Source organism: Anguilla anguilla, chromosome 16 (genome assembly GCF_013347855.1).
Source record: "Anguilla anguilla isolate fAngAng1 chromosome 16, fAngAng1.pri, whole genome shotgun sequence".
In the NCBI taxonomy this organism is placed as follows: Eukaryota; Metazoa; Chordata; class Actinopteri; order Anguilliformes; family Anguillidae; genus Anguilla; species Anguilla anguilla.
The window spans coordinates 14,829,040-14,852,646 of NC_049216.1; the positions used below are offsets into that span (position 1 = coordinate 14,829,040).

At 41.5% G+C, this 23,607-nt stretch overlaps 1 protein-coding gene across 1 annotated transcript in view; it reads left to right on the top strand.

Moving 5' to 3' along the window:
• Window positions 1–14,905, top strand: part of LOC118214698 (neural-cadherin-like) — a 128,653-nt gene extending 113,748 nt beyond the window's left edge. Inside the window, exons 28-33 of the mRNA XM_035394838.1 lie at window positions 1,076–1,242; window positions 5,003–5,267; window positions 5,835–6,015; window positions 7,303–7,547; window positions 11,284–11,438; window positions 13,548–14,905. Coding sequence (XP_035250729.1) covers window positions 1,076–1,242; window positions 5,003–5,267; window positions 5,835–6,015; window positions 7,303–7,547; window positions 11,284–11,438; window positions 13,548–14,039 — 1,505 coding nt within the window. The 3' untranslated portion in view covers window positions 14,040–14,905. The remainder of the gene's footprint in view (window positions 1–1,075; window positions 1,243–5,002; window positions 5,268–5,834; window positions 6,016–7,302; window positions 7,548–11,283; window positions 11,439–13,547) is intronic.
• Window positions 14,906–23,607: the final 8,702 nt, after the last annotated feature.

Below are 23,607 nucleotides of genomic sequence, written 5' to 3' on the forward strand. Positions count from 1 at the left end.
AGGTACCACACCTGAGTTCATCAATTATACTGTATTTGTTTAATGAATGGGAGGCTAAATGTGTTTGAATCATGGAAGCACTGTTAATTAGTGTGAAGGCATTGTTTTTTTGTGAACTTTTTATTGAATACATTGGTATCACTGGGTTATCCAATATGTCTGATGTAAGAGACAGTACAATACATAAAACAAAAGAGATATGAAAAAAATACAATTACAAATCCTAATAGCTCCCTTTTATCTTCTGTGACACTTATCTTAATAGTTTTACTCTTAGCTCTCTGTAACCTAACTGAAGATCCTAAATGAGTAGCAATACATAAAATATTAGACAGCCAGGTGGACATGGGTGGTTGGTCAGGAATAAACCATAGCTGAAGTACTTTCTTCTTTGCCGCAGTAAGTACAGCTAAAAGAAGCCTACAGTGAGGAACGGAGCACTGCAGTGAGGAGTCATCGTTCAAGAGTATTAGATAATACAGCAACAGTATCAGACCAGAAATTCCCCAAACATATGTAAAGCATATGTATAACAGTACCGACAGTTCTAGATTTACATATGGCAGTGCGGGTCTGAGGAAAGTTTCGTTTGAAACGGTTTCAATGGTAAAGTAAAGGCTTTATGTATGGGTTTATAGTGGATGATTTGGTGTGCCAAATTCCTGGAAGGAAAAAGATATTAGCCCACGCACTTTCCCATACAGGTGCAACACACCAAGACTGGCTGCAGCTCCCCTTCCCACACCATTGAAACAGAAGGCTGTGTCTTGCTCTCTGTGAAAAAAATCTGTTATACAGATTAGATACCAACCCTCTACCCACAGACAAATATTGTACCAAAGGGTGACTGGGTAAGGGAGTATTAAAAGGAATCTTACCGGCATTAAAAACTGAATGAATTTGTAATTAAAAATAAGATGAATGAGCGGGGAGAGAGAAGGCCATCTGTAAGTCTTAGGAAGTGTGAAGGCATTGTTTACAGAGTGAGAATAAGAACTGAGTGAACTTTTTTCCTTTGGCTGGCTTCTGCATTTTTACAGAGCAGAGTATGTTGTTTGCCATGTGTGATTGACAGAGGTCCCCGAGTACTCCTTTGATGGGCGCAGCTACATCCATTTCCAGTTGGGGTCCCCCCTGCCAGCCCGCAGGACATTGGTGCAGGCTCTGGTGCGGACCCGGAAACACTGGGGTGTCATTATCAGCCTGTTGTCCAAGGAGCAGAGCGAGTACCTGCGCCTGGAGGTGAGCTGGTTTTCTGCGCCCCCACTCATCCACTGAAATAACACCCCCCATTTCACGTAACAGAGCTGTTACATCAGCATCCTCTTAGCTGGGTCTCTTTTGTAAACTGTGCAGGGATTTACAGCTCTGTCATGGGGTAGCATTTAAGACAGGCTCACTGAAACAAAGCAAAGCAATGTCTTTTTCATGATGTTTCAAGATTGGCAGAACCTGGGTGTGACTTTCCCGTGATTGGTATGTTGGAGGTTTTTTTTCATCCTGAAAGAAAAATGTGCTTGAAAGAGATGGGTAATTTAGCTAGCCTTACCAGCCACTTCAGCTGATATTCCCAGAAACATACAAATAAATTTGACCCTTTCATTCAGCACAGTTTACATTTAGCTATCAAAACACAATGATATACAACCAAATAAATAAAAAAATATTCAACAAGCTCAAATAGACAATATATGTGACTCACACTGCAATTTTAGGTAATAATGTGGATGGATTGATTGTAGATTGGAACCTCTGCCCCTGACATTCCTTTAACTAATACTCAGTGGCTCCAAACCCGCAAAGATCATTTTCTCTGTGGTGGTCCGTTGCAATGGCTAATAGAGATGGGGAGGTAAATTGAATGGGAAACTCAGCCACCCGACTGAAATACGACAAAGAATAACGGAGGAAAGAAAAAATGAAAATCAAATGAATTGCATTGCATTTTGGCATTCAGCGGATGTTCTCGTCCCGAGAGACTTGCACTGGTTACATTCTTTTCATACAATCAATTTATGTAGTTGGATCTTTTCCTGAAGCAATTCATGTTACTGTAAGAACTTTGCTCAGGGGTGCACTGGCAGTGCCCCAGCTAGGAACTGAACACACAACCTTTGAGTTGAAGGTTGAAGAGGAGGTTGAGTCAAAGAAGATGTTTTCATTAAGGTTGGTGTTTTAAATGACGGCCATATGGTAGCTATGTAATGACTTTGGCTATGAAGCTATATACTAGCCCACTGTTCTTGAATTAACTAACTGCCTGAATTAACTGCAAGTGGACCACAATCATTAGCCTGCTACATTTGGTGGTACCATTCATTACGTGCTTTTGTCATGTAATGACTGCAGTTTCACGCGTTCTAACATTACTATTTCGATGCCTTATTGTACATAGGTCCCCATGTCCCTATCAGTTTATGGGGTAATATATGGGGTTTGTTTTGTAATTTTCAATCTTATTTTGTATTTAAGGCTAATCTTAAGACTTCTTTTCTGGGTGAACAATATTGCGGCGGATAGGAATATCTAGAGATTTTTTTTTCCCTGCGTCAGCTTCATTGTATTTCTTTCAGAAAAGCTCATTTCAAGCCCTGTTCTGTATTGCATTTGGGGCAAACTGTTTTTTTTTGTGCAACTTATTTTAAATTACAGTAAATCACATATATCCTCTTTATACTCCCTTTGCAGTCGTAAAGTGCGTGAACAGATACCTCTTTTCCTTTATTTAAATTTCAGAGATGTATGGGAAACTTGCTCTGTTCTGCTCAGGATGGGTGGTCTAGAGGAATGCTTTCACTTCTTCTCCAAATGCTTCCCGCATGCATTTTGCCTGCTTTAATAAGGATAAATGCGGTGCTCATTTACATGAAGAACAATCACAAGTCATCAGAATGCTTCATGATAGACTTAAAGGAACATCTCTGCGGAAGATTTAAATTTTTCCGTAGCTGACAGTATCCCGAGTGCTCCCGAGAGGAAGCTGTTCAGGGAGCCGCAATTATTTAAAAACCCAACACAGGTCTTCTCATTCCAAGCACAAAGAGTCCCAACCTTATTCCCTATGAGCTCAGATGTCCTTTGGTATTATGCAGTCAGCCTTTCAGTGCTCATCTTAATGCCTCCGATTGTAGTCCACAGAACAGAGCTATTTTACAAATTCCCATCCATTCTTTCCCATCTCTGCCAGAAAGAGCTCAAAAGTTTTTAGGGGCTCATCATTTCTGTGAATTTCTGTGTCATTGTCTAGTGGTGCATCATTCTTGTGACATATTTATGAAAATATAGTTTGGACTGTTTTTTAATATTCTCTCAGTTCGAGGACAGTGTTTTATATTCTCATATTGGTAATATGACTCTCTCTGCAGTTTTAGCTAATGTTGTGCATGGATTGACTGTAGTTTGGAAGCACTGTCCCTGACTTCCCATAAGTAATACTCAGTGGCTAAATGTGGCAAAATCATTTTCCATGTGGTGGTCCGTCGTGATAGCTAATAGTGATGGGGAGGTAAATTGAATGGGAAACTCAGCCACCCAGAAGTGCACATTTATATAATCTAATATGTATATAATTGATTGCTGTCTGTTTAATTAAATATTTAATTAAAATTTTCAATGGAAATAGGTTTAGTCTTGCTGTGATTTATATGACATTTTTGTGGTAAGATCCCTAAATCATGTCTGGGAGGTCAGCATACCACTCACTCTCAGATGTCATGAGTCTTCCTGTATAAGAGATAGAATCTAATGACTATGGTCCATCACATCTGCAATTTTGCACCAGTCACCATATTCTCTTTGTTCAGTATTGCAGCCTGAGTTCACCATGAATGATGCTTGGGGAGGCTGGAAGTGGTTGGAAAATCTCCACACTGAGACAATCTATGTACAAAAAGAAAGAAAACAAGGAGCATTTGAAACCTGCTTTTAGCATGTCAAAGAGCTGCTCCTAACAAGGACTAAATATAATTAATAGTTCATTTAGAAACCTTGGCAAGAACACAATTGTTATAAAACAACCTTCAGACCATCTGAAAATGTTTGTTAAAAATTTTTCATGTATTTTATACAGATGATAGGGTATGAGAGGGGGACGAGGGTGCATGGTGTATGGGGTGTTAGGTTTGGGGAAATTTAACAGTGAATAATATTACATGCATCAAGATTTGTGCAATTCCATCTCAGCTCATTTCTGTCTGTTGTTTCCTTCTACAAAAGAGCTGAAGTAAAATAGCAGTTTGCAAATTATGCTCAGTGGGACTGTCTTAGTGTTTTTGAAATTGAAATGAAGACCTTGTCACTTTCCAGCAATGACAGATAGGCTACCACCGTCTAATCTCTGAAGTTAGTTCCTTTCTCTCACGCATAATTCGTTAGTGCTCCCTGAAAGTCGGTCGTTTCTATAAGGGGCGGTTAATCTGCTTTAATTTCCCTTTCAGGAAGTAGAGAAATATTTGGCAAACCAAATCGATATTTCTCTTTCTCTTCCCCAGCTACCTGCATTTTAGATTGTACAATGGAAACCAGGGACCATCTGGGATGCTGTGTAATAATGCAGAACTGTGCAGAAAGATAGTTTCTGGTGTTGGAGATTCTCTTTGTTTTGTTGGGTTCAGGAGTAAAACTTAGGGCCTGGATCAATAGAGCTAATTGTCTTTGTTTACTTATGTACTGGGAATTGAGAGAAAAAAAAACTGATTAAAGGGAGAGTCTTTATACCATCAGGCTGAGGAGTAAATTCATTTAAAGAGCTTTAGGGGAATATAGGGAGACATGCTGTCCTCATGACCGTGCTGAGGGACTCACACTTAAAACAAATTCTTGAATAAATTAAAGCCCTATTGAGTTACGCTGCCTGAATGTCTCCAATTAATCTAGGTGTATGTATAATTCTGTTAGTGCCCCAACTTCTTAGAAAATCCAGCTCCATGTGTTTATATGGAGCGTTGATGGCCTGTCGGGTCAAATTGATCGGTTCTCAGTCACCGTTTCCTGACCGTTTCAGATCTATCAGGGCCTGCTGGCTGTCTTCTACAACCTCGGTGATGGGGACTACTCCCTTACACTACCCTCCTATCGTGTTGACAATGGGGAGTGGCACAAGGTCCACCTGGATCGCTACGACAACGAACTGACCCTGCGGCTCAACGGGGGAGGCGGGAGGCGGGAAGTGACCGCGTTCCCTGGGCGGAGCCGAGAGATCGTCATTGACCCAGCGGTGGTGATGCTGGGGAATTCCTTCCCCTCCGGCCACAACAAGAGCTTTCAAGGTATCTCAGGAGCTCACCCTAAGCTCCTCTGAGAAGGGTGTTGCATGATGAGCATGGTAGAGGAAGCCTGCTGAGAAATGCATCTTCCTCCAGAACATTCCAAAATAACAGGTTTTATAAATTTACTCTCGCCTGCACTGCACAGTATCATGCTGCATTGTGATGAATGATTAATATCAATTATGAATTAATGATTCCCACAAATGCATCTTTAGTGTATAAAATGTGTTATAGCCGAGGGGAAGGTTGGCACGGTGCAGCTGAAACACAGTATGATTAAGCTCTGGGACTATGCAGTATAAATGACATAATGTGACATGAAAGTCTCTCGGCTGAAAAAGGAGGGAAGAGTCGCCGGTTAGAAGCGATCCTGCGCCGTACGAGGCTCAATCGACTGCTTTGCCTCGGGCAGAAACACACATTGTGTGTGTTTATTAAATGGATTTTAAAAGCATCTTTTCCTCTGAAGGGAAGGGTGTGTGCGCACGCGCGTGCGTGTGTGTGTGCGCCGGTGCGCTCGCACGTCCGGCTCTGGGTGCCTGTGAATATTTAATGCTCTCTTTCCAGGCTGCATTCAGGACCTGAGGCTGAACGGCCTGTACGTGCCCATGGATGGGCAGGCCAAAGAAGGGATATCGGAGGTGAGGTCGCAGGGCGTGTCTATGGGATGCCCCTCGGACTCCTGCAGGAGGAACCACTGCAGCCCCCCCTTCAGCTGTGTGGATCTGTGGAGGATGCATGAGTGCAGGTACTGGAAACCGCAGGTTGTGGGCAAAAGGAGGTTTTCAAGCAGGTCAGGTAAAAAGACGTATCAAAGCTTTGCCAATGAGTTCATTAAACATTGGCAAACAGCCTCCGTAAATGCGGTGAGTCACAGTTTTGATCTCTTCAAGGGTTTTATTTTAAGCAGCTGGAAAACAGCACAGCAGACAATGTCTTTCATCTGTCTGCAGAGGAGTCTCATGCTACTTAGCTTTTAAACACAGGGGTTTCAGGACCGTGGCTCAAGTGGTCTACAACCCAGCAGAGCTTGTATCCGTTTGCTTCCCGATTCACTGAAATTTCTTAAGCCTCAGTGGTGCACCTTATGTGAGAAAATCCTGATAACATGGAGCATGGAATTTAGAGAATATTGGCATCTTAGTAAGGAGTATAACTGAAAATAGATTTTCAAGCCGCATGCTTGGCCTTTTTTATTCTTAATATTCAGAGATATATTGAAGCCCTTAAAATCTTATATTCCGGGTTTCTCATCCAGGCTTCCATTCCACAGATAATGCCCCTTAGGGCATATGAATCATAGACTAAGTCTCTTGGCTTTTATTGAGCCAAGACATGGGTTTACTACTGCATGTTAAACATTTAAATATATTGAGCCGAATGTATCAAATGTTTGTTCACAGAAATTAGACTGTGTGCTGTGTGCACGCTCATGTCCTCGACCGATTTTGGATTTATAAATATGAATGTGAGCCTGCCTTTTTGAAGATAAGTATTTTCTATTTCTCTACACTGTGTGTGTACATTTGAGAGATCTGACCAGGCAGCTGTAAATTGACTATTGACCAGCATTGTAAATTTGCCTAAGTAATAAAGGTTTGCTCTAGAATGCTGGCATTTACTAGCTAATTATAACACATTGGGGGTAATTCATGAAAGCAAGCCCCTTGTAAATAGTAGTTGAATCAATGCATTTCTTGTTTTTTTTTTCTGTGGATTCAACTGAATTTGAACCAGGCAGCTATTTTCAAATAAAGATTATCTCTAGAATGCTCCCCATGTGAAGATGGCACATCCATGCACAGTAACAGGGCATTTCCAGCCAGTGTGATCTGTCAGCGTGCTCACTAGATACAGATATATACGACAGGAATAATGCGTACAAACCAGCAATCAACATTTTCCAAATGATCCCCAGTTGCTCATAACAGAAAAATGTCTGTCGTATAATTCTCCATTTTGTTATATCTCAAGTTTTTTGTTATTTTTTTTAATTAATGAAAGGTTATCCATCGTTCCTCTCATTGCATTTCAGGTGTCCTCTTGGTCACATGGTGCAGGAAAACTCCACTGGAAAGTTCTGTATCTACACCTTGTGTGCCAGCCACCCATGCCACCGTGGCACCTGCATGGCGCAGTCCCCATCCAAGTTCACCTGCCAGTGCCCTGAGGGCTACAGGGGGCGCCACTGTGAGGTCGCGCTGGCCGTCTACCACGACGATGTTGGGCTCAGCTTCAGCTCCCTGTTTGCCATCTGCATTTGCTTCTTGGCGCTCCTAGGTAGCTATGTTCACTGTGTCCTCTTTTTACCTCTTTTTTTCAATTTGACTCGCCTTTATTGTATGTACTGTCCTGATCCCCTGTCCACTGAATAGAACAAGGAAACCCACGTCCCATTTTTCATTCACATTGAAATGCCTTCTTCATGTGTCTCTGTCTTATCTAGTCATCCTCTGTGCTTTTTTATGGCGTTGCTGTTATTATTATTATTAGTAGCAGTAGCAGTAGCAGTAGCAGTAGCAGTAGCAGTAGCAGTAGCAGTAGCAGTAACAGTAGCAGTAGCAGTAGCAGCAGTCAGTTAACATAATTCATATTTGATTTCATTTTCACCTGATTGAGTAGGACTTTGTTAGACTGCAGTGCATAATGGACATGCTAAGCATCCCTGGCTGGGTCCAATATAGTTTTTCAAGTACAAACCTTCTCAGCTATACGTGGTAGCAACAACCTCTTTGAAATGAGAAAAAAGAGTTTGACTTTGTCCTGCTTCGAATGTGGTTTAACGTCAGCACCTATTCAGACTGAGTGTAAAGCATATTTATTCATTTCTCATCGAGCACAACCTTGTTTATTGACAGTGACTGGTGTTTTTTAAGTGTTAATTACCCAATCTGTAGTCACACAATGTGCAGTTTACTGAGGCTCAAAGAAAGCAAGATCAATGAATAGGGGTTTGGGCTAGAATTTAAATCAGCCCCATGAACCTTGTACTGAAACTAAAGTAGCTGAGGGTCATTTCTTTGCATTTACATTTGTCTGGAGGAAATACATTTTTTTATTAAAAGTAAATAGGTTTGGTTTTGCCTTGATATTCATTATAGGCGACAAAAGCATCCTTGGTTGAAGAAGCTGCCTTTCTTAGCGGCAAATAGGTTTAACACACAAGCGCTGTGCCACCGCCTCCGCTCCACCACCTCCGCTCCCCGCTGAAAATCTTAATGCCGTTACACTTCCTATTTATCTTGCCTAGCACACAGCGCGTGGCGCAGGGCGGTCTGGCCCCTGCTCTGTTTCAGCAGTGGAACGGAAAGAGGAAAAAAAGGAAGCCTCTCCCCTTAATTCAGTAGAGCCCATGTGGCTCGCCAACACCATGTCGCAAAAATCAGAATGACTCTTAATTGGGACTCATATCAAGCCTGAATGGACGTAGCAGTTGGCCACTGAGCTCACAGGAGGCAAGGACGTCTCAGGGAACTTCCTGATATTTGTGCTCATTCTCTTCCTCAAACTTTGAACTTGCCTCTTGAAGCTTGAAGCTTGACAAATCTTAGCGGCCCACCTCCAGTTACGGTCTGCTCTTCTACACTGCAGTGCATGGCTTATAAAGATTGTGGAGGACCTTGCTGGGTTAAAAGGGACGTAGCATCATGCTGTGTTTCAGGTTTCCCTGCCAGAGGTGGGCATTAATAAAGTCACATAAAATCATGTCACAGAATGTAGAATTTTAGCTAATCTTTTGGGTCTTACAACTTACATGTACAGGTCTATAAACGTGGTTACAAAATTAACATGAGCCAACTTTTAGGGCGATACGTAATACCATGTGTGCTGCGGTTTTAGTAATAAAAACTCCATGACACCATCCTTCATGAAACCCAGTTAATCATGGATGGCAGTTATAATAGAGAAGCCAAGTTATGCACAGTTAAATTTGGTATTATGAGCTCTATCCATGAGAACACAGCCTTTGTTAGTGCTCCTCTGGGCATGGTTTTGCTGGGAATTGCAGTTCGTTATGGAGAAACCGCACTGATATCGAGGCCAGAAGATATGTCTGCCCCCATCTTCTACAGTAGGACTGGAAATATAACAAGAAATTTCCAGCCAGGGGGCCCATGAAGGAAATTGTATAATAAAGATTGACAGAGGCTACAAACAGTGAAGAATGCTTAGATTTGTCATTGAAGCTGGATGGATGGACCACTGCTAAATTAAACTGAATCAAGACTAAATGTTCTAGTTCTCTAGATTAAATGTGCAACATTTATTCTGTCACCAGCTGTTTTAAATTAACCACTCAGTACTCGTGCTTTTAGACCCAGGCAAACCCAACAGCATATTCCCATTGATTTAGTCTACACTCTAAATGTTGTGAATGTAGTTGTGTTCTTATTAAAGGTTTTGGAGCAGCAGTGACACCTTTTTAGTATGTGAGGAACAAAAGCTGCGTTCTTGTCCTTGTTATACTTTATTCCAACACATTTGTGTGCCTGTTATTTCCATAATAGAGGAATGATAAAAATGTAACTTTTTTAACATTTCGTATTATGTTAAACTGCATCATAGCTGAGGGAAAAACTTTGTACATTTAATACACTTTGAACATTGAGCAGAAGTGAGTTGTTAATTCATAAAAAACAGCTTGTAACATTTCATTTAATTTAGTTTTTAAGAATACCTCTTCAATATGGTGTGTGTCTGGTATTGATAGAAGCAGGGCACTCGTCACATGCCCAGTAAATTCGTATAAATAAAATGCTTGTCTTGGAACAAAATCATCAAAATGTCTGCCTTTACCTCTCTTAATGCCAGGCATGTGCATCATTGGTGGACTGTAACATCTGTTAGGACATAAATGTGTGTTTCAAGCATTGGACTCTGGCTGTACTTACTGAGGACAATAGACCAGCTGCCCCCCTTGTCTCTGTAGCTAAGTGTGATGAAGGCAGAGAAAGAGGACTGTCCCAGGCTTCATGTTCCAGCAGCGGCACATTCATCAGCAGCAGATCTCCCAGCAAGCACAGCCAATCTGGGCTTCACGTTCTCAGAGTGTGTCACCGGGCAGCTGGTGCCTGTGGCGCCAGTGGCATGGAGCCCCACTCGGCACTGTGTGTGGAATCCTGAATGTCACTTGGGTCATTGAGATGCATTATCGGTCTTCTCTAGACCTAGGGAGATCTGGGTAGGGTGATCAATAAGCAGCACTGCTCTCTGCCATCCACTACGCAGAAGGATAGAAAGAGCAATGTGGCAATTCTGTTTGCAGCACTTGTGCGGTCAGGCATTTTTTTTTTTTTTTAGCTCTGTAGGAAATAAGAGACTCAACACTGTGCAGGGCTGGACTTCACATCTGTATTTAAGGGGGGGAACAGGAATGTGTTTCTCACCGCTTCTGTTCGTTCCTGTGGAGTGGAGATGGTATGGCTGACACATGCTCCTGTAAATGTGCATGCAAGTCTGATGTTCACATCAGTAGTTGAGCTTAAGTAATATTGATTTGCGTATTCATCTTTGGACACACGTCGCAGAGTTTAGATTGACACGTTAAGTTGCGTCTCAGACAGATAAGATGATTATGGGGTAGAGGTGGCGACAGTGTCCCTGCATAGTTGGCAGCCTCTTCACATTTACTCCTGTTTTTTTCTCCCACTCATTTGTCACTGAAGGTGGATACAATGGCAGCACTGCCAGAGAGATCTCTAGTGATGTGTGTGTGCAGACAAGAAAGAGAACAATCAAGGGAAATGGAGAGAAAAAGGGAGAAGGAATGGGATAAAGAAAGCAAAACAGGATTGGGAGTACAAGAGTGAGTAGGAGAGAGAAATAGAGAGCGGGATCAAGGGGGAGAGAAAAGTGAAGGAGAATAATTTACTCTCAGCTTTCTAAAGGTCAGTCGGGTCTAGAGTTGAAAAATTCATTCTGCTTACATTTTCCACATAACCATTGTAGGAACTTTCCTGCTGTCTGGGGTATGAAAAGGATGTTTAACTCCCCTCTCTACCTCCCTGCCTGTCAGTGCTACTGCTGGGTATCTTCCTGTGGTCACGCTGGAGGAGCTACAAGGGCCTGAAGGAGGGTGTGTACCATGTGTCTGCGCACCACGACGGTTGGGAGGACATCCGGGAGAACGTGCTGAACTACGATGAGGAGGGTGGAGGGGAGGAGGATCAGGTGAGGCCGTCCCGCAGACCGACAGCAGGGGGTTAGCTGCCTTGTGGAAAATCCCCCGGGAACTTTTCAATTCAGTTAACTGACGCGCACATACACACGCACACAGGCGCACACGGGCGCACACACACACACAGTACCAGAGTCTTGATGCCTTCACAGAAATACACTATTTTATATTCCCGAATGCCTGTTTTCTCTTTACAGCATTTGAATGCTCTTCTGTGCATTATCATAGTTGCCAAGTTGCCTATCAGTCTCCCGCAGGTGTTTTTAGCATAAATGCACTGGGTGTCTTCAAGAGCCTGCAGTAAAATCTCCTGAGTCCTGAGACCCAGGGAGTTTATCTGTGGGAGTGCACTGTAGGAGCAACACGCTCTCATTTGATGTTTCCACTCTGTTCCCTTCCATGTCTGCATTATTTAAAATAGAACGTCTGTCGCCATTATTATACAAATTATTGATATTGATGTTTATTTGTGTTTCAGTGAGGTATATTTTTATATTTATTATTGTTATGGGACCAAGCATTTGAGATGCGGGGCATGCTAATTCAGATTTTTTCCTCTTCAAAAGAACATTTCTAGAACGTGGCACGTGTTTACTCAAACACCCAAAGTCGGAATTGCGCGGTAAAGCCGCAAAATCTAATACTGTGGTGAAATTTGACCATTACAGAAAAGTAAACTACAGCATCCATAACATGCAGAGGCCTCAAACTTTACACAGAACTCTCCATCAATCCAGTTTTATCAAAACTTGGTACATATCATCGCACGTTCCTTAAAATCTGAGATGAAATATTAGCTAAAATATGTTAGCTACAAGCCAAACTGATGCATATATGCAAATGAGTAAATCTCATTAATTGGAGGGTCAGTTATTAAATCTTTATTCTTAGTTTTTTTCTTTTTTAAAGAAACTTGGTGGTGATAACAGTACAGTATGTAGTTAATTAAATTAATTCAAAATTGACCCCACTGCGAAGGTTTTTCTTCCCTTAATGAGTAATTTGTCCTCAAGGATCAATAACGTTATATTGAACTTTTCTCTGTTTTTAATATTTTTAAAGGGATTAAATTCTAATATTACATTAACCATAACATGCATAATATGGTATATGTTCCAAGCTATATCTTTATTTGCTTGGCCCACGTGAGCAAATTTAATTTCAACAGTGGTTGAACAATTATAACACACCATACACATATAAATCCCAGTTATGATGTCATGACTGTTGGTTACCATTTCTTAACTTCTAGTAAAGCTAGTAGTCTACAGAAAATGTATTGGTGTAGCATGATGAAAAATATAAGCAAGATGAAATGTGATCACAAAGTGTCTTGATCCTGTAGACAAATGAAAAACATACCTTGTCTGAGGACACATGCTTCAGAAAGTTTGTCAAGGCCTGGATTGCCAATATGTCTATACAACTCAAAAGTTGTTTAAAATTCAATGCGAAAATGAAATGTTCTGTCATTTTCAAAGCCCTCTTATCACAGCCTGCTTTTGTGCGTCATTTATGTGGAAAAACTTAATGAAAAGAGAAATTTTCAAGAGCCTTATTTCATCTTTTCCCACCAAAGCTCTCAGGCAGGTAAAAACATCACAGTAAGGAGGGAAACAGTGTGCTGTTGGGTGGCTTATTCGGTTAAAGCACTGTTCTAGTGCATGGATGGGCCCCGTGGTCTGGTACCAAATCCTGTGTCAGTGCTGACTGTGGTGGGCAGTCATGATTAGTCCTAGAATAGCTCAGGAATGGGAGGGTTTTGGTTTGCCTGGATGAAAACCTGTCATCATACAATATCATACAATTGCCGCGGGTCCATCTGTTAAGCTACACATGGCGTGTCATCCTTTGACTTGAGTCTGTGTGAGCACAACTTGTGGTGTATGAGAACTGCTGTCTGACATTGCATGCTATGGAGGACAGTGCGTTCTTTTCTGCGCTCTCCTGATTCGGCCAGAGAGCACGTGGTGACCGATGCAGCCAGAACATGATTCTGCATTTCAAATTATGGAGCCAAAGGGGAAAAAGTGTAAATACAAAAACAAGTTTTAAAAAGAAGGAAGAGTTTAAAAGGACGCTTGCGGTCTGTCTCCCTCTAGAATGCCTATGACATGGCAGAACTGCAGAAGTCTCTCCAGCCTAGCCCAGCCCAGTCCGTACAGTACGGTCGTTCCCGGGGGGGTCAGTACCATGCGCACGTGCAGCAGGACACCAACAAGTCCAGCAGCAGCAGCAGCACCACCACCACCACCACCACCCTACGCCGGGACGTCCCGCCGTCCTGGTCCCAGGCCCGGGGCCCGGGCCAGCCCGTCCACTCGGCCCGGAAGAGCCTGTCCTTCTCCAGCCAGGACCTGGCCCGCTACCTGTGCGAGATCATCCGGGACGCGGACCAGCACCCGGAGACGGCGCCCTTCGACTCGCTGCAGGTGTTCTCCACCGAGGGCGGGGGCTCGCCGGCCGGATCGCTCAGCTCCTTCAGCTCCGCGGGCCTGGAGGAGGAGAGGAGCCACGACTGCCTGCGCGAGTGGGGGCCGCGCTTCGAGAAGCTCAAAGCGCTCTACGAGAGGGCCGAGGCCAGCGACCTCTGAGCGCCATCTGCCAGCTGTTGAGGACACTAGAGGACCCTAAAGGAAATTTAAGACAAGCCTTATTACTGTCTTTTTGTCTGGAACTCGTGTTAAGTGGAATGGGACTGAAGGGTACGGCACTTACCGTAAGGGACTGAGAATTGCCTTTTTGTAGTGACTTGCTGATGACAATGATTTCAGTGAAACGTGTTCTATTTGTAAATCAAATTTTTCCATGTTCCCCTTGGTACAAGACATGCTGTTACATGTACAATCAGTAGCTTAAAATGATTGTGATTTGATGAAGATACTCATTACATTACAAGCATTTAGCAGACGCTCTTATCCAAAGCGACTTGCACAACTTTTTACAAAGCATTTATATTGCATCCATTTATACGGCTGCGTATATACTGAAACTATGAAGGTTAAGTATCTTGCTCACAGGTACAATGCCAGTATCCTATCCAGGAATCAAACCTGCAGCCTTTAGGTTACAAGACAAGTTCTTTACCCATTAGTCACATGCCAGCGTGACACCCCTGGGAGAGAGATGCGGCAGTTCTGGGAGTGCACCATTGGTTGCCACATGGAGGGAGAGAGAGCGCACCCACGCAAACACAGAATGAAATGAACAAACGTCTTCCCCCTTCCCCCTCACGGGTTCTGGGCGAAAACAATAAACTAACACAACAAACTAAAATAGTAAAGACAAAAGAAAGCAAAACTGAGCGGCAGCCCTTCGGCTCACCATTCATAGCTGGCCTGCTTTTTAGCTTCCCAGCTCCTCCTGCTTTTCAGCTTCCCAGCTCCTCCTGCTTTTCAGCTTCCCAGCTCCTTCTGCTTTTCAGCTTCCCAGCTCCTCCTGCTTTTCAGCTTCCCAGCTCCTCCTGCTTTTCAGCTTCCCAGCTCCTCCTGCTTTTCAGCTTCCCAGCTCCTCCTGCTTTTCAGCTTCCCAGCTCCTTCAGCTTTTCAGCTTCCCAGCTCCTCCTGCTTTTCAGCTTCCCAGCTCCTCCTGCTTTTCAGCTTCCCAGCTCCTCCTGCTTTTCAGCTTCCCAGCTCCTCCTGCTTTTCAGCTTCCCAGCTCCTTCAGCTTTTCAGCTTCCCAGCTCCTCCTGCTTTTCAGCTTCCCAGCTCCTCCTGCTTTTCAGCACCGGTTCACTTTCTCTGTCATTCTCTGACAAAGAAGACTGAAACTAAAATCTAAAACTTGGTCCGTGCTCCCGGTCTCAGCTCCAAGCTCTGGAGAGCAGCACACCTTTAACCACCTGGGCTGGTCTGTCAACGCAACCCAGGTGCGTTTGTTCTCTCCACCAGCCGGCACAGCCAAGACCAGTCCGCTTCTTCTTCAATGCCACACCATTATACTACACTGCCGCCCACTATACTTCTGTAGGCTTTGAAAGTTAAGAATGCTGTTTTTTTTATCATCGATCAGAAAGTAATGCAAACAGGCATTTTTTTTCCTTTATTTTCTATTTTTCAATCCCCCACATAGATGTGGAAGCCAAAATCTGCGCCTTACATGGAGCTAAGTGCACAAACAAAAACAGGAACGAACACTTACAGGATGCCTCGTACAGCTTCAAAGAATGGTGCCACGATTTGTACTTGAAGGTTCTGCTTCTGGGGTTAATAGAAGGCCTGTGCACAATGGCCTACAGTATAAATACTGCAGTGGAAAACCTGTATGTCCAAAGATAATAATTCACATAATATATTCTAAGGCTTGAATCTTTGTGCTCCATCTAACCTGCTGAGCCTACATCGTGTCTGCAAGTGTTGAGAATGATCAGCTCAAATGAATTGCAATCACGGGAAGAACCAAAGTGGCGTTGGTTGAGTGCTGGCAATTCAGCTGAAAAGCCCAGTTTTAACCAAGTGAGAATAGGACTTATCCGGAAGGATGATTTGACTCTGGGATATGAAGTGGCAGGAGCTGGGACATTAAACTGAACAAATCCAAAGTTTATATCCTTTAGAAAGTATTTCAAATGTAATAACATTTGCTCTTGTTTAAAGGAGCACAAAAAATTCTTACCGCTTCCCACTTTCACGTTAACATCATGAGAAACTGAAGAGAAAAAAACACTTCTAGGTCGTTTTCAGAGGGACAAGACGTTTCACTCCTATTAACATTTCTGCGTTTTTTTCTGCCTAATGTGTTGCTGCAGGGATGATTATATACATTGAGGTTTCACAGAGAAATGGTAATGGATTTAGAAATGGTTTGTCCACAATGAAATGGAATGAAAACACATGTAGCAAGGTTCTTGTGGAATGACAAAATGCCAACACACTGTATTATATGCTTCTCGGGGTACAGTTATAAAACCCAGTTTATCTTTTTTTAACAGAAATCTGTTATGCATCACAGCACAGCTGTCAGGAAGAGGGGGCTTTTAAAAGACATCAGAGTTCTAATCCTAATGTGAGATGATAGCTGGCTGTCATGCTATGAAATGAAAAATTCTTGCATTTTGTGGCTACTCGAAGTCAATGGTTTGGGCATGCATTTCAAGTGTGCCAATTTTAAAAGGTAGCAAATGAGTTGAAGTAAGATTCACATGTGGGAATAGGGAATGCTTCTGTAATTCTGCCTATAAAAGCTAACCTTTCTTCTGGATGAAGTATGATTTGCTCCCTGAAAATATGATTTGTTAGGACCTGGTATGAGTGAGGGGTTATTCATTGCCTACAAAACTAAGTATTATTAAAGTGTGAACTATATATCATTTCATTTATGACTCATAGGACTTTTCATTTATAGCTGGTGCTGTATGTGCCAACAGTGTCTAACTCCTCACTTTTAAATTTGTGCTAATGGGTGGCTTTTGTGTGGTGAATTCACAAATTGTGAAATTGCTTTTTTATTTCTATCTTGTTTGTACATAGAAAAATGACAGTATATGGTTTTAAAAGTGTTAAACTATCTATGGGATAACCACACTGTAAACTTTCCTGCTTCTTTAAAAAGTGAACTTGTATTTTGTATTGTTTTTTCATTTCTTTGATCATGTTGATTTATATTTACACCACTTGAAACCTTTTTTTTTTCAAATAAATATCTCTTTGATTATGTTATTGGTATGAGTCTATGACGTCTGTCCTTCTGATTTACACCAGTGTTTGCCATGTTTACCTGAACATTCGACTGAACTGGATGGGTGGCAGGCACTTTTTATATTTCGCTGCACCTTTCCCAACTGATTTCCATACAGTGCTCGGCTCATTAGAGAAGATCAAATAATACATTTTTTTATTTATTTTTATGATTGATTATGAAGTGAGCCAAATTTAACTTTACAAAATACTGTAAATATTTCAGTGAAAATGCTATTTACAGTTCTCTCTTGCAGTATGGACAGTCGCAATAGAATATGGGCTGGAGCATAAAGCATAATTAGTGAGTGCCACACTACAGTATTGACAGTTTGCTCACAATAAATAAAAAAAACCCATCATAATAAATATTAAAAGTAGTTTTGTTAAAAACTGTTAGAAACAATAGAATATTTTGGGTCAGATGTATGGGAAATTCTGTTGCAAAATATGTATTTTTAAAAAAAAAAGTAACATTGTGTTGGACTCTTTCAAGGGGTTTGGCATTGGAGGTCAAACCCCTTGAAGGGGGGTTTCTGCACGTAATTTGCTTCTGCATATTTTTAAGTAAACCCTCTTTTAAATAGATTTACAATATTACTTGATGATAAAAAAAGTTCATTAGCGTGTTCACGTACTATCGGTAATGTTAGCTATTTTGCTAGTTAGCTAGCAAGCATGTATCTAGCTAGTACCTAAATAAAATAAAATAATACAAACAAGAACAAAAAACAAATTATGAACCCATTTTAATGATACTTTTTATTGTTGTTTTAATTTAATTAATGTATTTTCGGCACCTGTGTAAATGAGGGCTCGTTTCCTCAGTCTTGTGTCTTCTGAGAATTAACGAAAGGTTGATAGACTATAGCAATACGGCTGTATCCCCTTGCCAATTATCTTGTAAAATTATTAGATTTAAAATGCTTTGTAAATAGCCTACATCAATTATTTTCATATAGCAATGCCCAACTGATAGATATTTTTATTTGTCCCTGTGGGGAAGTTGGTTTGCAGCATAATCACAAAGCATTTCATCATAACATCACAAAAATCACTAACAGACATACTCATACACATACTTCGCACCTTGCAATAAATTAGGTGTAAAAAAAGAAAAAAAGAAAGAACAATAGTTAGGATGGGGGCAACTCCTGCCCAGACCAGCTGGACATCCTTTGTGACCAGGAAGGAGTGGTCAAAGTGCATGGGGGATAAGGTGCTAGTGCATTACCCGTTTAAAAACTTAATGGCTTGTGGAACAAATGAAAACTTGGATCTATTTTTAGTAAATGGAGGGGGGCGATATCGTCACTCAGATGGCAACAATTCAAATTTTGATACAGTGCAGTGATGCTGTAGAAGCAGAACACTTTGGAGAGTGATTGGTAGCGAACCATAGATCTATAACATATATGATATCTATTGTAGAGGAGGCTTATGTCCCTAGTTTTTTATAACAGCTGTATCTTTTGAACTTCCCACCAAATTATGGCTTGGTGGGACGGTATGCCCCATACCTATACAGCACTGAGAGTTTGGCACTTTTCAGAACATTAACTTCTGAACCTTCTCACCTAATGTACAGACAGAATTCACAACCAGCTTCAGACATCCACACAATAAAGCCTCAAACTTGGGTGATTTAGCATTTTTTTCTTTTTCATTTCATGCTAATTCCATCATCACAAATGTTCCAGTACCACTAGCAATAATTATCCTCGTTGAATAGTTAGATACATCTACCAATGACAACATTTTGTCTTGAAACTAGTCGCAATTGCAGGACAGTTTATACCAGGCAAAAGGATGTTGTAAAAAAATTTGTGGTTGGTTGTGTGGTTGTTGTTGCCTTGATTTTGTGTGGAAGCTAGCTTGCTTGCTGACTAATAATTACCCAAAACATAAAATGTTGCTTTTACAGCTGTCTGTTTGCGGTTAGCTCATTTTTATTTAATTTAAATGCATCATCTAACATTTCTCATGCAAACCCAACATAATATCTTTTCATGACAGCTGTTGAGAGATTGAGTTCACTAAATGCAGAATGTGACTTTGTGGAAAGCTGCAACAATGTGAATGGTTGGTCAGCACTCTTAAATGGAAAATAGGTGAGTACAGCTCTGTCTCATTTTAAAGGCAGAGCCCTGATTGAAATGCGATGCTATTTCCTCTCTGATTCCGCTACTGACGTTCAGAACTTCGCCACACTTTAACGCAAAAGCAATATCATCCAGTGCATAGCTTTTTTTTCACCCAAGTTGGGATATTTTCATCACAGCGTTCAATTCTTTTCCAAGTCAATTAAGAATTTATTGCTGGTTTTACTCTGTCCCGAGTTAACCTGAGGATCATAAAGTCATTCATGTTTTTCACACAATTCATGTTAAACGGCAATTACCGAGCTCATCATGGTGTTAAGCGTTCTAATATTTGCAAATTAGTGCCATCTGTGGTTCAGTATAAGAGAGAATCAACGTTAACACTTCTCATCTTGTGGTAAAACACCCTGTTCTTCCATACTAGGCATAAACATTTACAGTTCCACTTGTGTTTAATGCAAAGCTGAACAAATAGTTATTCACGTACATGTTAAATAGCTGTGCTTTGGTAATTTGTAGTCATACCCAAGCAGTCAAGAGTTTTTTTTTCACAAAATAAATCATAGCTGATTCTTCAAGTCCTGACTTTGGACTGATGATGTGGGACTCAGTTACATTTCGTAAGGGTATGTGGTCTCCCTCTAGAACAATGATTGTGTATTGTGTGCTTCAACAAACATCTGGCATCTTAAACTGCATATTAAAAAATCTATCAATTGTTCAATATTGTTTGCAAGAATCTAGTGTTTTGCCAGAGTTCTTTAAAAGCAGAAGCCTTTTCTGAAGCCAGCACAGATAGAAATAACATGACTACGGCAAACAAAAGCTTTTTAATCATGTTTTATGGTCAGATGCAACAAAAATTAAGAATTAAATGCTAATTTATGCCAAATGGTAAAAACTGTTTACACACGCACACATGCATACCCATACAGTCCAAAAAATACATGAATCACACTATCGTTGAAATTATCTTTATACATTTTTTGGCAGATAACATTTAAAAAACATATAATCACTTCCATTGCTTTATTAAATGTCCAAAATTAAAGAGGTAGCTGTTTCTAAGTGCCATTGAAATACCATTTATATTTCACTAAAATGTATGGACAATTTGGTATGCTAAACATAACTGATTTTAAACGCAGGTTTCTACAGTCCATTTATGCATCAAAACGTGGAATTCATTATTTTGGCACAATGTTTTGTTTTGTCAGTTACTTTGCTCATCTAAATTTTTAGCCTCCACCTACACAGTGACAATCAAGACTTCTTTTACAAACTCTTATTCTGTTCCTTTCAACTTCAGAAATTATAAATTAGTTTCAGTGGACTTGAAAGAACCAGCTACTCGTGGATAGTTGACCGAACTCACTTTTTAATACTTAACTTACTGAGATGTACCTTGTGCTACATGGACTGTGTGCTCAGGAAGCATCTATATTTACATCTGGGTAAGAGGGAAGGGCTTAGGAATTGTAGTCACTGTTTGTTTTTGTTTTTTGATAATAATACAGCTCCAGTGGCAAATCCATAGGTAAACTGCCACGAGGAGCAGTTCTCCTGTAATAATCCAAATTCCAGTGAAACACCCGCTGGGACCTTTCTTTTCTGCATATTCTAGCTGCCTGTTCAGCTCTGAGCAGCAGCACATAAAAGTGACTAGAGGCAGAATAGGCAAATTGCTTTTAGGAATGTATGTACCAAAAGATGGGAAATCAGGCAAGGTAACAATTCAACTGTCAAAATTGTCCATGTGATGATTATATGCAGATTATAATGATAAAAAATGAAAAAGAATTGCTGCAGCTGTTGTGTATTATACAGTGTGTGTGTGTATATATATATCAACTCCTTGACGAAAGTTGACTGTCAAGGGTTAAATTTCAGGCAATGGTAATGTGAGGGTGGGTATTGAGGAAAAATGAACCGAGGTGAAAAAGTTTAGAATAAACGCACAAAAATAAAAAGTTCTGAGTGGACAGCCATTACACACCCATTGCTCACGTTCCGGTCTTTTCACCCCCTATCTTTTTATTCTCTTCCCCGGGAACCTCCTCACACTCATTTCCACTCCAACTTCAAGGGCACCTTTAGTGGCACCTCCAGATTAAACATAAATTTAGATATCTGTCTACAGTAAATATATTATTCCCATCGTCAAAAAGTGTTCTTTTCAGATACAGTTTCACGGATTGTTTTTCTCTTAGATGTATGGAGAGTGCATCTATTCATAGGTCCCCTAGATCCTGGTTAAATAGCAGGATGTACAGTATATTGGTAGAACTGTGAGCAGTTATATTGTGAATCTGACGAAAGGTGGAACACTACACCACAGAGACGTCTGCTGTAAAATCAGAAGTATGAATGAAGGCTAAGTGATATCACAAAACGGCACATGGTGGGTTTCCAGCAAGAACCAAATGTGCTAGTTCTGCTGGCTGAGATGAGACAGCCCACAGCTGCAACTATGCAAAACACTCAGGTTTCCCGTCAGCTGCCGAACGTGACGGCAATTTCAACCTTGCGGCCTCTATCGCTGCCGTTTAAACGCTGTTCTTATGTGGCTGCTGCATCTTCTGGATGGCGTAGATGCAGCTTCCCATGTGCTTGTCTGCATAGTGTTAATTAAAGACTCTGCCTTCAGCCTGCTGTCAGCCTGATGTGATTCCCCATCACTCCAGGCAGGAGGGGAGCCAATCACATCGGCAAATGCCACTTGATACTCACGGAGAGACTTATTTTTGGCGGGCTGGAGGGAAAGACCAATGAATTTCAGTCAGTGTGCTGGCTGAGGCACAGCTGGTTATTGCATTTCCTAGGGAAGGAGGGCCTCAGTCAGCCAGTTATTTCCTGCGTCGTCCGAAAGTGTCTGCTCTGTTTGGAGGTGTGTCTGTCTGCTCCACCTGTACAGATTTTGCACTCGTACAGCACAGGAGCTGGCAGGACTGCAGAGGGGGAAGAAGTAGAGCACCCTCCCAAACTGAGCAACAATGCAATAATAATGCAATAATGTATTACTGCGAGGAACCACGGTAAAGATTGGGAATTCCAAATTATGGAACAGATTAAAAAAAGGTTTAAAATTGGTACTTATCACAGTGTGAACAAGAGCAATGCACTAAACCAGTTGCAGAAATACAGTGGGAAAATGCAGAATACACTCATTTTACAAATCTGCCCAAGATATGGCCTGGGGTCACCAAAAGCCCTCTTTAACCACTGGAGTCAAAAATGTCACAGCCTGCCTCTGCTTCAGAGATTACATTTTTCCCAGCGACCTTGTCATGCAAAGTTTGCAAATGTCAAGAAAAATCAAGATAATGAAGAACAGCTGTTAATGCATCAAAAGAAAAAATGGAAAACATAAGATTTCTCCCACATTCTCTTTTCTACCTTTGCTAGCAAGATCAGAGAATGCTGGATCTTGTATATAATTGGGCATCTTCAATGCAATCCCGCTTTGTTCTACCGGTGATTGACAGAGGCTGACAAGCATTCATTATTTACAGACAATGCACACAAACACAATCCCACTCCCTCTCACACAACACACACACGCACGCACACACTTATGCACACACGCACACACACGCACGCACGCACACACACGCACACACACATGCACACACACACACAAACACACACACAAACACACACGCACACACACATATAGACACACACACACACACATCATAATTGGGACACAGGCTGCCATTGGGAGAACAGTAGCACCCTGCTGGGTGACACACAGATGCCCGTTAGCTACGTCCAGCAGGTCCCACAGGCTCAGCTGTCACAGCTGTGTCTCCTCTCATGGCCGATACTCCCCTCCAGTATCCCACGAGTCTGCTGGGCACAGATCTGATACACCTGCTGATCAACAGGCAGTGTGAGCAGTCGGGTGACCAGACAATGCCAAAGTCAGCCGCTTTCGTGCCTCCAGGAGTATATTGAGCTGTCCGTGACAGGCGCACCCGACCTTGTTCTCATGTCCGCTGTCACTCTTAAACGACCTCTGCATCACCACATCACCCAGGGGATAGTGGATCATCTTGCACATACAGGTGTCTCAAGTCTTTCCACTCCTCAAACACCCATCAGTCAATGTTTTTGTACTGCGGTTTTTTAAAATTAATTTCATTCATGACATGATTTAAGAAGGTCTTGCATTTCTCTGTGAGAAGGTGGCTACATGAAAATTTAGTTAAATTCGATACAGAAGATGAGGAATATTTTTTATTTGTAAGCTGCACTGTAGCTTTTCATTCTCCACAATAGATTAGCAAATAGATTTTTTGTTGTTTATGAATGTTTTGGAACTGCTGTTCGATAACTGAAAGCCTATAATAAACATTTTGAGTTTTATTCTCGAGTGGACCTTT